This window comes from Salmo salar, chromosome ssa10, assembly GCF_905237065.1.
Source record: "Salmo salar chromosome ssa10, Ssal_v3.1, whole genome shotgun sequence".
Lineage (NCBI taxonomy): Eukaryota > Metazoa > Chordata > Actinopteri > Salmoniformes > Salmonidae > Salmo > Salmo salar.
The window spans coordinates 34,553,441-34,570,087 of NC_059451.1; the positions used below are offsets into that span (position 1 = coordinate 34,553,441).

The window sequence follows — 16,647 nt, forward strand, 5'->3', positions numbered from 1 at the left end:
CCTTCCTCTTGCAGGAACTGCTGACACACTCCAGCCACATGAGGTCTAGCATTGTCTTGCATTAGGAGAAACCCAGGGCCAACCGCATCAGCATATGGTCTCACAAGGGGTCTGAGGATCTCATCTTGGTACCTAATAGCAGTCAGGCTACCTCTGGCGAGCACATGGAGGGCTGTGCGGCCCCCCAAAGAAATGCCACCCCACACCATGACTGACCCACCGTCAAACCGGTCATGCTGGAGGATGTTGCAGGCAGCAGAACGTTCTCCACGGCGTCTCCAGACTGTCACGTCTGTCACGTGCTCAGTGTGAACCTGCTTTCATCTGTGAAGAGCACAGGGTGCCAGTGGCGAATTTGCCAATCTTGGTGTTCTCTGGCAAATGCCAAACGTCATGCACGGTGTTGGGCTGTAAGCATAACCCCCACCTGTGGACGTCGGGCCCTCATACCACCCTCATGGAGTCTGTTTCTGACCGTTTGAGCAGACACATGCACATTTGTGGCCTGCTGGAGGTCATTTTGCAGGGCTCCGGCAGTGCTTCTCCTGCTCCTCCTTGCACAAAGGCGGAGGTAGCGGTCCTGCTGCTAGGTTGTTGCCCTCCTACGGCCTCCTCCACGTCTCCTGATGTACTGGCCTGTCTCCTGGTAGCGCCTCCATGCTCTGGACACTACGCTGACAGACACAGCAAACCTTCTTGCCACAGCTCGCATTGATGTGCCATCCTGGATGAGCTGCACTACCTGAGCCACTTGTGTGGGTTGTAGACTCCGTCTCATGCTACCACTAGAGTGAAAGCACCGCCAGCATTCAAAAGTGACCAAAACATCAGCCAGGAAGCATAGGAACTGAGAAGTGGTCTGTGGTCCCCACCTGCAGAACCACTCCTTTATTGGGGGTGTCTTGCTAATTGCCTATAATTTCCACCTGTTGTCTGTTCCATTTGCACAACAGCATGTGAAATTTATTGTCAATCAGTGTTGCTTCCTAAGTGGACAGTTTGATTTCACAGAAGTGTGATTGACTTGGAGTTACATTGTGTTGTTTACGTGTTCCCTTTATTTTTTCACCCCAGGCCCCTGTCCCTGCAGGACGCCTTTTGCCTTTTGTTAGGCCATCATTGTAAATATGAATTTGTTCTTAACTGACTTGACTAGTTAAATATTATTTTTTTATTTTTTTAAATAACCACTCGGAAAGATAACCAATGTGTTATCACTATGCTGTCAACCATCTAAAAGGCAACCAAATATCAACATTTGAAGGAGATTAATCTTCTGCTTGAATAGTTCCATCTGTGCCACTGACTTGGTCTGGCTTTAATTCCAGTTTGTCTGCAAATGAATAATTGATATGTTGGATTCAAGTCTCCATCTCAACCAAAAATGTAAATTATATAATATGACTAAATCAAATCAAATCTTAAAACAAAACAAAAATAAAAAACAAAGTTTGATACTTATACTTTAACCTTTATTTTTGGTTGAGATGGTTATGTGAATTCATCAATAAAATTATTAATATGAAGACAAACTGGAATTATCCAGCAACGTGCTTCAAATGTTGGTTTTTATGTGTGTTGACAACTAAACGTGCGCTTCGATTTGTTTGTTTGCAAGTGTTTTTTGTTATAATTATTTCAAATAATGTTTTGATGTAGTCAACAAGTTACTTGGGCCATATAAAATATTCTCCATCTTTTTGATTATGGGAGAAAGCAAACAGATATCAATTGCTCAGTTGCCAATGCTGAAAGCTCCTCAACCACGCACCTCTGTTTGAAAGTCTCGTCTCCTACTCAGCCTCCTGACATCAGTCTCTCCCAAGCACCTAGGCTACTCCGGTGGCATGCTGCACTGCTTGGCTTCCACATTTCGGTATTTTCTTGACTACCTAGGCCTGCTCCCCAATGTCTGGTACAGGTACCCCCACCACTTGGCCCATTCTCTCCCGAGCTTCACTCATCGCTCCAGCACACACTTACACTCAACATCTGATCTAAATGTTATCTTTAGCCTGTGGACTTGAGTGGACTTTTCCTTGAGAACTTGTACACATTTAGATTTGTATTACTTGGCCTATTGTTATTTTATTATAACTTATTCATTGTAGCTTAGGCCAATTTGTGATTAGTGTGCAACCTCATATGCTTAATATTTTATAGTCATAGAAAACTTATGGTTATTTCTCATGTTGATTGATAGGCCACAAATGAACATGTTGCTGTTGTTATTGTTGCTATTGTCTACCATTGACTTTTACACTGAGGATGATGCATTTAGGTCCTGTTGTCTTTTAAATGAAAAACCATGTCTGGATTGTTCCTTCGGTACTTAATCATGTCTCTGGACTGTACACATGTTGTGTTAAAGACTCTGGTTCCTCTGGACTATGGTTCTAGTACTGTTTGGGAATCCAAATGTTGTAAAATCGGATATTTTGCTGCTTTAACTGTCAGGAAATTTGCAATCTAACCCACATCCTGACATTTCCACCCCCCTCTGAATTAAAATGCCAGAGTGGTCTGAAGTTTGCGCATAAATGTAAGAAGTCTTCTTCCAAAACATGATTTTGTGAATATTTGCATTAAAAACCTCAGACACAGATGTATTTATGCTTTCTGAAACCTGTCAATATATATATATATATCAGTGACAAAGACAATGATATTGATGGTTACAATGTTTTTTTGTTCCGATTGCATATTTAAGGGTGGTGGTGTTGCTATATACATAAAAGACAAGTTTTTGGAAACCATTCTGACTTATGTTACCAAACCCAAGCAATTTCAATATCTGTCTTTGAATATAAATCTGACTGTCACGACTTCCGCCTAAGTCGGTCTATCTCCTTGTTCGGGCGGCGTTCGGCGGTCGACGTCACCGACCTTCTAGCCATCACCGATTCACTTTTCATTTTCCAGTGGTTTTGTCTTGTCTTCCATCACACCCGTTTCAATTACTTCAATTACATGTTGTGTATTTAACCCTCTGTTCCCCCCCATGTCCTTGTCCATAATTGTTTGTTGTCAGTGCTTGTGCATGTTATGTTCTGGTGTGCGTCGGGTTATGTACCCATTTATTTTATTGTTCTGTATCCGGTGGGTTTTGATGATTAAACTTAGCTGTTGGAAACATAGTTTTGCTCGCCTGCATCTGACTTCTCTGCCACAAGTACGCACCCCTGACACTGACTCACAGGTGGTAACTAAGAACCTATATTCTGAACTATTTTAATCAACATTTTCATGATGCAGACACATTATTTGATAGAGTTAAATTGATGTAAAAAAATCCCCTGCCCAATGATCTAAAACCCCACCTACTACAATTAGCTGCAGACATCGTTGCTCCCCCTTTAACATACATCTTTAACCTCACCCTAGAATGTAATGAAATCCTCAGGTTGTAGAAATCAGCATTTGTCCTACCTCTTTTGAAACTCTACTTAATAATTATCGGCCAAGATCTAAATCATCTGTTCTGGCAAAGGTATTTGAGTCCCTAGTCAATAAGCAGCTTAAGGTTAACCTCCAGGAAAAAAACATTTTGAATGGTATGCAATTAGGTTTCAGGTCTAGCCATAGTACTGCCACAGCAACTTTGAGGGTGTGATATTCACTGTGCCTTGGATAAGAAGCTGCATTGTGTATCTGTTATCATAGACTTGACAAAGGTTTTTTGACATTGTAGACCATCTGTCTTGGTGCAGAGCTTAAAGTTTATTGGGATTACTGGTCATACTCTGGAGTGGTTTGTGAACTACCTGTCAAAAACCAGTGTGTTAAGGTAGATGGTTGTAAATCGGACACCATAGAGTTGTGAACGGGTGTGCCTCAAGGATCCATTTTAGGTCCCCTGTGGTTTATTATCTATATCAACAACATTAAGGGATATATTGAGACAGCTGAAGTATGTTATTTATGCAGATGACACTGTTCTCCATTCAAGTGGCAGCAGTTTTACTTTGGCTTTTGAAAAAGGCTCAAACAGCTTTAACGTCATTCAACAAAATCTGTACAATTTGAAGCTTGTTCTGAATTTCTCTAAAACAATATGCATGGTATTTCCCAATACTAAACATTCTGAAAACCATGAAATTACTACCTTGGAAGGACATTCTACAGAGCAAATAAAAACATACAAATATCTGGGAGTTTGGGTTGTTGTGACTTTTGGCTAATTCATATTTAAGATAATTTACTGATTAATAACTGGAATAATTAAATTATCTGATTTGTTTGATTAATTTGGTTATCCTATTCAAAATAATCTATGTGGACACCATTAAGGTTTGGATACAGAGAAACCCTTGACTTAATGCTCCCAGTAGTTATCATTAACCGTTATACCATTAATGACTATATCAACAAGTCAATAATTTCAAGTTTCAAGTTTTAATGTCACATGCAGTGAAATGGCTTTCTTGCAAACTCAAAACCCAACAATGCAATAATCAATAACAATGTATCAAAAAACAAAAAATACAAGAAATAAGAATAAGAAATATGAAATACACAATAAAGTAAATATACTATATACAGTAAATATTTTAAAAGTCAGTTCCAATACAATAGTTACATGTGCAGGGATACTGGAGTGATGGATGCAGATATGTATAGCGCTAAGGTGACTAGGAAACATGATATAATATAAACAGAGTAGCAGCAGCTTGCATGTGAGTGGGTGTGCGGGTGTGTAGAGTCAGTATAAATGTATGTGCATATTATGTGTGAGTGAGAAAATGATGGAGTGAGTGTTTGTGTGTGTTGGTGTGACAGTGTGTGAGTGTGCAGGGCAAATACTGAAATAAAAGGTCAATAAAGATACAAGGTAAACTCGGTCCGTGTAGCTATTTTGTTAGCTATTTATCAGTCATATTGCTTGGGGGATAGAAGCTATTCAAGAGCCTGTTGGTGGCAGACTTGATGCACCGGTACCTCTTGATGTGCGGCAGCAGAGAAAATAGTCTATGGCTTGGGTGGTTGGGGTCTTTGACGATTTTCCGGCCTTCTTTTCACAACACCTGATATAGCGGTCCTGGTGGCAGGGAGCTCGGCTCCAGCAATATACCTCAAGGAATACTCTGTCTAATAAAATTCTCATACTTAATTAAGGATTAGCCCCTTTTTTTCAATTTTCGCCTAAAATAACATACCCAAATCTATCTGCCTGTAGCTCAGGCCCTGAAGCAAGGATATGCATATTCTTGGTACCATTTGAAAGGAAACACTTTGAAGTTCATGGAAATATGAAAGGAATGTAGTAGAATATAACACAATAGATCTGGTAAAATATAATACAAAGAAAAAAACAACTGTTCTTTTGTATTTTTTTTCTACCATCATCTTTGAAATGCAAGAGAAAGGCCATAATGTATTATTCCAGCCCAGGTACAATTTTGTCCACTAGATGGCATCAGTGCATGTGCAAAGTTTTAGACTGATCCAATTAACCATTGCATTTCTGTTCAAAATTGTGTCTAGACTAAATAGGTATATCGTTAGGTAATTAAAATATACAATTTTAAGACAGGGTACAATGGGATACAACACAGTTATTGAGGTGAGAAGCTCCACAGGTCAATATGAATAGGCTTATGTACTCAACAACACATTCACAGGACTTTTGAAGGTGATATGATCTTATTCATTGAAAGAGAATATGTGAGAGGGCTACATCAACATAGGCTTTCACAACCGTGAAACTATAGAGCTCACCTTCCAGGAATAGACATGGACTAGGCTACCAGTTAGCATCCAATGTTGACAGTGCCAGGACAGTATTGATCATCCATTTGTAAATTATACCTACCCTCTTACAATACTCAATGACTTCCACCACTTAACACACACAGCACCACTTTCAGAGGAACGACTTGCATGTCGGTGTTGCCTGCCCAGTTGGATTCCGTTAGGATGAGATGGAGCTGGGGTAAAGGGTTTGTTGTCCAAGTCTCTCTCGACAGTACTGCTGAGGTCAGTAGGCCGAAGTTGCTCATAGCAGAAAGAGCTATACCCTCTTCTCTCTCTCTCAGTCCTCAGTCCAGGAGAGAAAAGTCTATTAGAGCTTTTTCCTGTGCAGTGAGTTCTTCCTCTGATCAAAGCTGGGATGGATTGTGAACTCAGTCAGTTAGTCTGAATGAGCAAACAGTGCATTCCGCAGGATCACCTCTAGGATGATTGATTCTGTCTGAGTGGGATAGGTCTCGTTGATAGGTGTTTGGTTCCAAGGTAATGTGGATAATTTGTTCAACTGGTGTGGCTGCACCGCGAAGAAACTTGATATACCAGTCTGTTAGCAAATCCTGTAATTATAGGGATACTCACAGAGGGAGGGCAGATAGGCCGGACAAGGTACCACAGGACCACCCCGTTGATTCCAAGAATCCAGCCAATTTTTGACAATTGAGATACATCTAAGATTTCCTCATAAGTATCGACAGTATGTTCCTACTGTAGAGAAAACAGGTCAACAGTCCCTAGGATGAAATACATATCCTGTTGATTCTAAACATGCCTTAAGTAAAATGCATTAATTCCATGTAACACATTATAACCCTTTTAGAGACAGAATAATCAGAAGAAAAATATCAAGTTATGCCAACCAATGTCATGAGTCCTTCTGTTCGATACATTGTTCAGAAATGAGTTTAAATGTCACTGCCACAATTGCTGCTACTTTTCCTTCTTGTTACAAGGAATATCATAGCCTGCCCCCCTTGGAATCCACATCTATGATACCCGAAAGTCTAGTTGGTAATCTCCAGTAACACATGTATATTGTAAAGATGGTCTGCTGATCTACAGAAAGTGCCTGTTCTTTGTCTCTTGGACCTCCTTCAGGAGACACTCAGAGTCATAAAAAGGGGAAAGGGAGAGGAGTTTATTGTTCTTGTGATAGGGGCATCTTGTAAGCTACTTAGTGACTGGAAGGTCTGACCCCCTTTGCACATTAATGCGTGCAGAGGGAAAATTTGCTCTATCATTGATAGCTTGAGGAAGGTGCTGTCATTAACAGAACACTCTGGCCTGGAATGTAGTACATAGGGAATATATGTTCTCCACCATTCATAACTGAGGGCCACTTGTCAACAACAAAACTTAAAATCTTTGCCTGGAGGGTGTGTAACCCTCACTCGTGTGCTCTTGTTACAACAGGGAGGATGAGAAGTTGAGTTAACACCCATGTAGAGAACCTTGTCCATAAACACATGCTGGGAATTGGGTTTTATTACCGGCACAAATCTCGTTTTTCCTTTGCCGCCTTTGTTGATTCGTTGTACCTTTCTCTCTGTGTTGGTCTATGGTGATACTATTATGTGTAAGCCTAAAGCTCTACACTGAAGGCTCTTGAATCTGTATCATGCAGCCTTCATTTTGTTACCAATCAGAGACATCTAACTCATCATGGTGATCTCTACAGTGTACTAGCAACACGCAGGCTCAAACACTGATACATTCTTGAGGTCATTTTAGGTCAAGTTTATCTATCCACTCTTCTAGCTTGAAATGGAAACACAAACAAGCTCAGATCTCAATCTTGTCTTATGCTAATCGTACAGCAAATTAGAACCAAGCATGGAAAAAGCTCCTTTCATTACAAAGCCCCCTGGTCTTGGAATTCCATCCAAGCCAACCTAAATCTCCAAGACCTGGTGTCCCTGGAGGAGTTCAAAGGACAAATAGATAAACAGGTTGTTGAGACATGTAGTTGATTCTAGTTCTCACCCGATATCACACACATCCACTGTTTGCCAATGTTGTATTTGTTCTGTAGCCAGTGTCTTCTGTCTGTGTTGTCCATTTTGTCTCACATTGTTGTCACCAATGATGAAATTGGGGGAGGGGAATGTGGATCTTTCTCCGTCCGTCTGTACATTCGTTCGTTTATTCGTTCGTAGATTTGTTTGTTCATACATTAGTCACACACAATATTGCAAACAGCACTGGCCCAATTTTAACTAAACTTTGGTGTATGATGTGTCTTGCCATAGAGATCCAGCATTTACACAATTACACTGATTGGCCAGATGGTGGCGCTATAATAAGAGATTGAAAATGCAAACTTTGAAAGGTCACGACCCTCACCCCGTTTGATCTGAAGTCATGAAATTATGTACATAGGTCCAACCCTCACAAGGAACACATTTCCTTCAGGGACCCATAAGGTCCGATATGATGGAATTTCTGCCATTTTTAATTTTGTGAAAACACTTCTGGCACCGAATGACTGATATGCATGGAACTTGATGTGTGGCATCAATGGACAATATTTTCCAGACTAGTACCTAAAACAACATTGCCAATAAACATTTACGTGGATGTGGCCTGGTACATAAATGCGTATAAATAAGTCAAGGTTATTCGTATTGTAGCACAATTTGGTACATATGTTGCAAACACTCAAAACATGCAAGAACATTCATATATTTTTTTTTATTTAACCTTTATTTAAATTGGCAAGTGAGTAAGAAGAAATTCTTATTTACAATGATGGCCTACCAGGGAACAGTGGGTTAACTGCCTTGTTCAGGGGCAGAACGACAGATTTTTACCTTGTCAGCTTGGGGATTCGATCCGATTCAACCTTTCGGATAACTGGCCCAATGCTCTAACCACTAGGCTACCTGCCACCCCAAATAATATGTTTACATATCAACCACATTGTGGCGCTATAACGGGAACATGTTTATATCTCTTGATCTGTTTGACTCAGAGTGCTGACATTTGGCACATATGGTCAGGGACAGGAGTCTAGCTAACCCACACAATATCTCAGACACCACTGGCCCAATTAGGTGTATTTTTGGGGTAAATTATCTGTCTTGCCATAGCGATCCATATTTTACAAAATTCCACTTATTAGCCCAAGGGGGAGTTGCATCATTCGCGAGGGACTACATGTTTACTGTTGCCTTTTTTGATCATGGTCAGTGATACACCCAATTTTGACAAAGATTTTGTCAATTATGCATCTTGCCATAGAGATCCGGCATTTTCAAAATTACACCGATAGGCTCAAGGGGGGCGCTATAATAATGAACTGAAATTCAAAACTTTGAATAAGCATATCTCCTGCCTTTCACCTGCTGTTAATGTAAATCATAATTTGTTCTTAATTGACTTGCCTGGTTAAAGTGGAACTGACAGCATTTGAACTACTTTGGAGATATGAAACAAACAGACAATCATAACATCAGCCAAAAATATAAAATTCCAAGTTTGTGCTACAAACCAACTTTATAAGAGGTTTAAAAATAGGTTATATTTTTTATCAACATTCCATGACGTACAGTAAGGCATTGTTGGCAGAATAAGTGGATGCAGATCAATGCATGATTAATATAATTCACCAATACTTTTCTTGGCAGTCCCAAAAATATTGCTATCATGTTGTAAATCACAGCTGTCATGGAATATTGTTTGCTGCCTCCATTTGGGATGCACTGTTTTAGTTTCAATTATTTAATATTTTGGACAAAAAAACGGACGAATGTAACTAAGGCTGGGAATGTCAATACAATGAAACTAGCAACGGCAATGATCACAAGTCAGTCATAACGTGGCTAATAGGCTAGCGTATCTATTTATGTAGAAATCTAAAAACACAGAACCTAATGTTAGCTAGCTAGCTGCTAGTAGAATGTTATGTCATTGCAGGAGTGGGTGAATGACTGACTGACTTCTTCCCTCATATTGTTTTTCGGTGGCTACACAGCTAGAGAGTCAGGTGTCTTTTGCTTAGCTAGCAAGAAATGTGAATTGTTTTGCCAGCTAGCTAGCTAGCTATGCTGAACTTGAACGACTGTTACCCAGTTAGCATATCTCTTGTGTTTGCAAATTTACTCTGACTATCTACTCCGATTTCAGAGCACTCTCGTCTGTGTGGCAAAGTACAGAATAAATGATGAATAAGAATGTGCAACATGCTGAATACGACCGGTGTCATTAAACATGGGCAAAACAAGTAATTGTTAGTCACGAATGCTCTAGATAACATGCAAACACCCTAACCAGCTCTGTTACGGCAAGTAAAATGGTCAAAGTGAGGTGTTCTCTCGTTTGTGTCTGGAAGTAGCTAGCTAGTAAGCTAGCCAACTTTAGCCATTTAGATTGGGTGCTTGGTTGTGAGAAGCATGCATATGGCAGGCATGCTGCAGAAAGAAGAGCAGGTAACTTACTATTCCCCATCGTTTATCAGTGCAATTGTGACAGCCAACTAGCTCAAAAAGTTTGAGAGGGTTTATCTAATGTTCCTTCGTTCGATTTTACCGCATCTTGCTCTGGCTAGCATTAGTTGTTCATGTTGTTGTTGTTGATTGGCATATAAGGAAAGATATCCTAGCTTTTTGTGGTTGTTTGATCAATTGGACTGTAAAGTTCCAAAATGTAAGAGGACTCACATGGTATTTATATATTTGCAGAAATCCATTAAGGTGTAATTTGTGGCTTGTGCCAAATGCATTCTAATTTTCTAAACAGTTGTGCTGATGCAAATGTCTGTAAACACACAGGTCAGTTCAAAGTGAATAATGGCAGGTCCTTGTGGCAAATGGTTGTTTGCATAAAGGCCTACTGTAGCTCTGATTGGCTATGGCGCAACAGCCTGTCTAGACTCCAGTCCTGGATGAGAATTATTTTTATTAGGTTTTATTTACTGTAGTGTCTATTAACTGTCCAAACACACAGCCGCTTTCCCACTCTATATTACTATAACATTTTCTCAAATGCCTTAATATACGTAATTCCCAAACATTCTAAGAATTTCTGAAAAAGTGAAAAAAAAGTGCTCGCTTGTCAGAAAATGTACCCCAAAAAATTCCATTCTTCCCAGGGGTGTATTTGAACAGATTTAAAAAAGATTTAATTTAAAAAAAAAATGCTGTCAGTTCAACTTTAAATAAAGGTTAACTAAAAAAATATAGGCCTAAATAGCATCATTGATGTTATATGAGTCACATTAGTTTGCTCTGTTAATCTACCCTTTGGAATGACTTCAATAGCAACAGTGAATCTATTTAGTTTTTAAGTGGAAATCACTCAACATAATTCTCATGATAGCATATTGGTAATAGTCAGTAACAAATATCATAGCTAAGCAGGGCTTGGTTAAAATCCTGAATGGGAGACCAAAAGGTTGCTGTAGATAGATTAATTCTCCAGTAGGAGGTTCTGCCCAGCTTATTGTTTTTTTCTGATAGTGGATTTTACTTTGAAGATCTGATGTTTTAAATAAACAAATTCAAAATAATTTATAGAAGGTTTGTCTATGTTGAAATGACATAATCCTGTGGTTGAAATTTCACCCTCAAAAACAAGTTTACATTGATGACTTTTTTTCGAATCTAATGTATTTTCCACGTAGATTCCACATCACAATAGGGTGACAAATTGCGTCGAAACAACGTTAATTCAACCAGTTAGTGCCCAGTGGGATGTAATTAAAACAAAGACAATTGAAAGTCCTTGAAACTCACATTTCAAATGTACCAACAGACACTTTTGTTTCACTGTTATGTCATCAGACATCCAATTAACCTAAAAAAAAATGTTTCTTTCTTAAAGCCAGATTTCATAGTGGCACATAAAAAACATTCATACCTCATATTCTCACAAATTCTGAAAAAGTACTAAATAATGACAGACAGAACGAAGACAGAGTAAATCGATGAATAAGGAATGCCTCCACTTTGATTGATGATCATCTGAAGTTATAGGGAAACTTTCCAGGCTACCATTCTTATAGTATTTTACACTTTTTTTCCTGCAGTGAATTGGCTGGATTGCTTTCAAGGATATCCAAGGGGAAAAGTAATTAGTCGAAGAATAAGTCACCTGGCGTTTCATGCCAAACACTGGAGCGAGTTGTGCTCTAGGGTTTGTTGTGACTTAAATATATTATTTTGTTGTCGGGCAATGTTGCCTTGTCGAAGTATTTTACACAGATAAATTGCAAAGGTTCATTCAAGGCAACATTTCTTAGAATGTCTGGCTGTCCTGCTCTCAAATTACAGGATAAAAAATCCTCTCAAAACACAGAAGGACTGAATGGAACATCTTATATTCTGTGGTTTGCATGAAGCATTTCCTTTTCATAGAAGAGATTGATATTGAAATATAATCTTAAATGACACACGTCCGTTTTATATCCCTGTATTTTTGTGAATTGGTATTAATTGACAGGATCTGGAAATACATTAAAATGAAGTTGTCTCTTTTTGTGCTAGTTGCATCAGATATGATATAATCTAGATTAATTAACCAAAGATCAAATATAAATATGAAATTGATTCATCATACATAGATTATCTCTGATAAAAATATCCACTAGATAAAACATCTAAACTTTTATTTAGTGAATTAGCAAATTCAGAATGTTTTCATACATCATATAGACATTGTTTCATAACTGTTCACAAACGACTGCATTATAAAAAATAAAAGTAACATAAACATACTAGCCATTGCGTGTATGGTGTTTTATTCCGGCATGTCTGAAGTATTGTATAACGTGAAATAGAAAAGCCTGTGTAGGAATTTAAACTTATGAAAAACAAGGAACATTTGATTTCCTTAGCGTCTCATTTAGCTCTGGACACATGGGGTGGAGTGGGATTAAACAGAAGAGTATGATAATAAAAAAAATGGTGTGTTCAATAACAAAGTGAAAGACCTAAGTAAAGCCATGCTGGTGTCAAACCAAACACACTGTTGAGATAACACTTAATTATCAGCAAAAGCTTCACATTTTAACGGATTATTGAGATCTGTGCAATCTATGGGAAACATATCAGTGATGACACATCTTTTATATCCATCACGGTCAGAAATCAACTCTGTTTCTTATTCTTATCATTTAAAAAAGGCAAAGTGGGCTTGCTGAAGCCCCCTTGTGTTTGTATGACACACACTTTCCAGAAATATATCATTTTACATGAATCCCAATAAACAGCGCTCAATATCATAAAAACAAAGAAAATGTCCCTCAGTGCCTTACAAAATAGCTCTTAACTGTATCAAGTCAGCGTGATAGCAGCACAAGCATCTGTGTAGTTGGACTCCGGCCCCTTATTAGCTACATAATTTGGTTGTTTCGTATTCCATTGAGTTCGGCTGTTTGGCAGAAAAAATCTGCAACGCTGCCTGTATTCGGACAACATCTGTGGTGGATAATTTCAGGCGGTGGCGCAGCAGGCAGGAAAATAGGTCCAGGAGCTGAGTTCCAGGAGGGGACAGTCTGTTGACCCGGTCCCTGATCTCCAGCAACTGCAGCAGGGCTGAGTCCTGCGATCCCTGAGTGTACGGGTAGTCCAGCTGCAGAATCAGGTCCTGGATCGCTTCCGGGTCAAAGTGCATACTGTAGCCAAACACCTGGATGCTGTTTATTTTCATGTAGCCCAGGTTCTTACCAGGCTCCAGGAACTCTAAAGGTTCATAGTAGACTGAGCCATTCCCTTGAGGCAACGGAGCACTGATCCGGCTCCGCAAGTAGAAGTGGACAGTCTCAAAAAATGTTTTCCACTTGTTGCCCAAAGTCAACGTCCAGTTGTAACAGTCCAGGGGAATGTCTAGTTTAGTCCTTTCCCAGTCGGGGTAGCTGTTCTGGTGTATAGGCATGATCCAGCTCTCAGAGTGACTGCCCCCGAAGGGGTTGATGTAGACAGACAGCACTGGCTCCAGGGTGCTGTTCTTAGTAAGGCAGATCTGCAGGGTCATCCCGAGGAGCATGTGGACGTGGTTGGACTTGTACTTGTTGCTCTTCAGTGTCAGTAGCATCCTCTTTCTCCACGACGGGTCAAACCAGTTGTTGAGCCGGACATCGTTGCTGACGAAGATCCCATGGATGCCAATACGGCTGTCTTTCTTCTGTAGCAGGTATCTCAGCTCCAGGTCCTGCAGGTCCATCTCAAAGCCGATGTAGTGGTCTGTGGAGTCCGGCACCTCATTGCGGCAGACCCCCTGGCTGAGCATGTACCCAGGATTGCATGTGGCACAGCGGGAGCGGTTGTCGTAGGAGCAGGAGGCGCAGAAGGAGCCCTCGCCCATGGTGCAGGGTATGACACCCTGGCAGGACGGGTGTTCATAGGGGCAAGAGCAGCTCCTCGTCTCCTCCAGGTATGAACCTATGTGGTTGTTCTCACTGCAGTACATGATGGACAAGATAAAGTTCAGCCAGTAGGTGAAGGACCTGCAAAACACAGACAAACACAATGAAGATAATCTTCCAGTTTTCTACAGGAAATGCACGTTGTGTGGCCAAACACTTTGCAGTTCTGGGAAAAGGGAAAGGGGGATACCTAGTCAGTTGTACCACTGAATGCTTTAAACGGAAATGTGTCTTCCGCATTTATCACAACCCCTTTTGAACACTATCTGCACTAGGATCAAATCAAAATGTATTTGTCACATGCTTCGTAAACAACAGGTGTAGACTAACAGTGAAATGCTTGCTTTGTCCTTTTTAAATGTGTGTGAGAGTGTGGCGTCAGTATGCATGTGTGCTCATGCGATGTGTGGGCGTATGTAGTATATCTGTGTGTGTTGAGGTGTCAGTGTAAGTACAGTTGAAGTCTGAAATTTACATACACCTTAGCCAAATATATTTAAACTCAGTTTTACACAATTCCTGACATTTAATCCCAGTGAAATTCCCTGTCTTAAGTCAGTTAGGATCACCACTTTATTTTAAGAATGTGAAATGTCAGAATAATAGCAGAGAATGATTTAATTCAGCTTTTATTTCTTTCATCACATTCCCAGTGGGTCAGAAGTGTACATACATACATACTCAATTAGTATTTGGTAACATTGCCTTTAAATTGTTTAACTTGGGTGAAATATTTCGGGTAGCCATCCACAAGCTTCCCACAATAAGTTGGGTGAATTTTGGCCCATTCCTCCTGACAGAGTTGGTGTAACTGAATCAGGTTCGTAGGCCTCCATGCTCGCACATGCTTTTTCAGTTCTGCCCACAAATTTTCTATAGGATTGAGGTCAGGGCTTTGTTATGGCCACTCCAATACCTTGACTTCGTTGTCCTTAAGCCAATTTGCCACAGCTTTGGAAATGTGCTTGGTGTCATTGTCTATTTGGAAGACCCATTTGCAACCAAGCTTTAACTTCCTGACTGATGTCTGAGATGTTGCTTCAATATATCCACATAATTTTCCATCCTCTTGATTCCATCTATTTTGTGAAGTGCACCAGTCCCTCCTGCAGCAAAGCACCCCCACAACATGATGCTGCCACCCCTGTACTTCACGGTTGGGATGGTGTTCTTCCAAACATAACAATGGTCATTATGGCCAAACAGTTCTATTTTTGTTTCATCAGACCACAGGACATTTCTCCAAAAAGTATGATCTTTGTCCCCATGTGCAGTTGCAAACCATAGTCTGGCTTTTGTATGCCGGTTTTGACGCAGTGGCTTCCTCCTTGCTGAGTGGCCTTTCAGGTTACGTCGCTATAAGTCTCGTTTTACTATGGATATAGATACTTTTGTACCTGTTTCATCCAGCATCTTCACAAGGTCCTTTGCTGTTGTTCTGGGATTGATTTGCACTTTTCGCACCAAAGTACGTTCATCTCTAAGAGACAGAACGTGTCTCCTTCCTTATTGTTTATACAGATGAACGTGGTACCTTCAGGCATTTGGAAATTGCTCCCAAGGATGACCCAGACTTGTGGAGGTCTACAATTTTTTTTCTGAGGTCTTGGCTGATTTCTTTTGATTTTCCCATGATGTCAAGCAAAGAGGCACTGAGTTTGAAGGTAGGCCTTGAAATACATCCACAGGTACAACTCCAATTGACTCAAATTATGTCAATTAGCCTATCAGAAGCTTCTAAAGCCATGACATCATTTTCTGGAATTTTCCAAGCTGTTTAAAGGCACAGTCAACTTAGTGTATGTAAACTTCTGACCCACTGGAATTGTGATACAGTGTATTATAAGTGAAATATTCTGTATGTAAACAATTGTTGGAAAAATTACTTGTGTCATGCACAAAGCAGGTGTCCTAACTGACTTGCCAAAACTATATTATATATTAATTAGTGGAGTGGTTGAAAAACGAGTTTTAATGACTCCAACCTAAGTGTATGTAAACTTCTGACTTCAACTGTATGTGTTAGTGTGTGGGTAGAGTCCAGTGTGTATGCATAGAGTCAGCGCAAGAGAGTTAGTGCAAAAAAGGGTCAATGCAGGTAGTCCTGGTAGCCATTTGATTGGCTATTTAGCAGTCTTGTTAAGCAGTCTCATGGATTGGGAGTAGAAGCTGTTCAGATTTCTGTAGGTTCCAGACTTGGTGCATTGGTACCACTTGCCGTGCGGTTGCAGAGAGAACATTCTATGGCTTGGGTGGCTGGAGTCTGATAATTTTTTGGTCTTTCCTCTGACACTGCCTGGTGTAGAGGTACTGGATAGCAGGTAGCTTTGTCCCATTGATGTACTGGGCCATACTCGCAACCCTCTGTAGCACCTTGAGGTCGCTGTAGTGCCTTGCGGTTGGATGCCTTGCAGTTGCTGTACCAAGCAATGATGCAGCCAGTTAAGATGCTCTCAATGGTGCAGCTGTAGAACTTCTTGAAGATATGGGGGCCCATGCCAAATCTTTTCAGCCTCTTGAGGGGAACAGCCACTGAAGTA

At 40.2% G+C, this 16,647-nt stretch overlaps 1 protein-coding gene across 1 annotated transcript in view; it reads right to left on the reverse strand.

Annotated features, from left to right (window-relative positions):
* Positions 1 to 12,334: 12,334 nt before the first annotated feature.
* LOC106560298 (BMP/retinoic acid-inducible neural-specific protein 3) overlaps positions 12,335 to 16,647 on the reverse strand; it is a 54,239-nt gene continuing 49,926 nt past the window's right edge. The window contains exon 8 of the mRNA XM_014123051.2: positions 12,335 to 14,188. Coding sequence (XP_013978526.1) covers positions 13,072 to 14,188 — 1,117 coding nt within the window. The 3' untranslated portion in view covers positions 12,335 to 13,071. The remainder of the gene's footprint in view (positions 14,189 to 16,647) is intronic.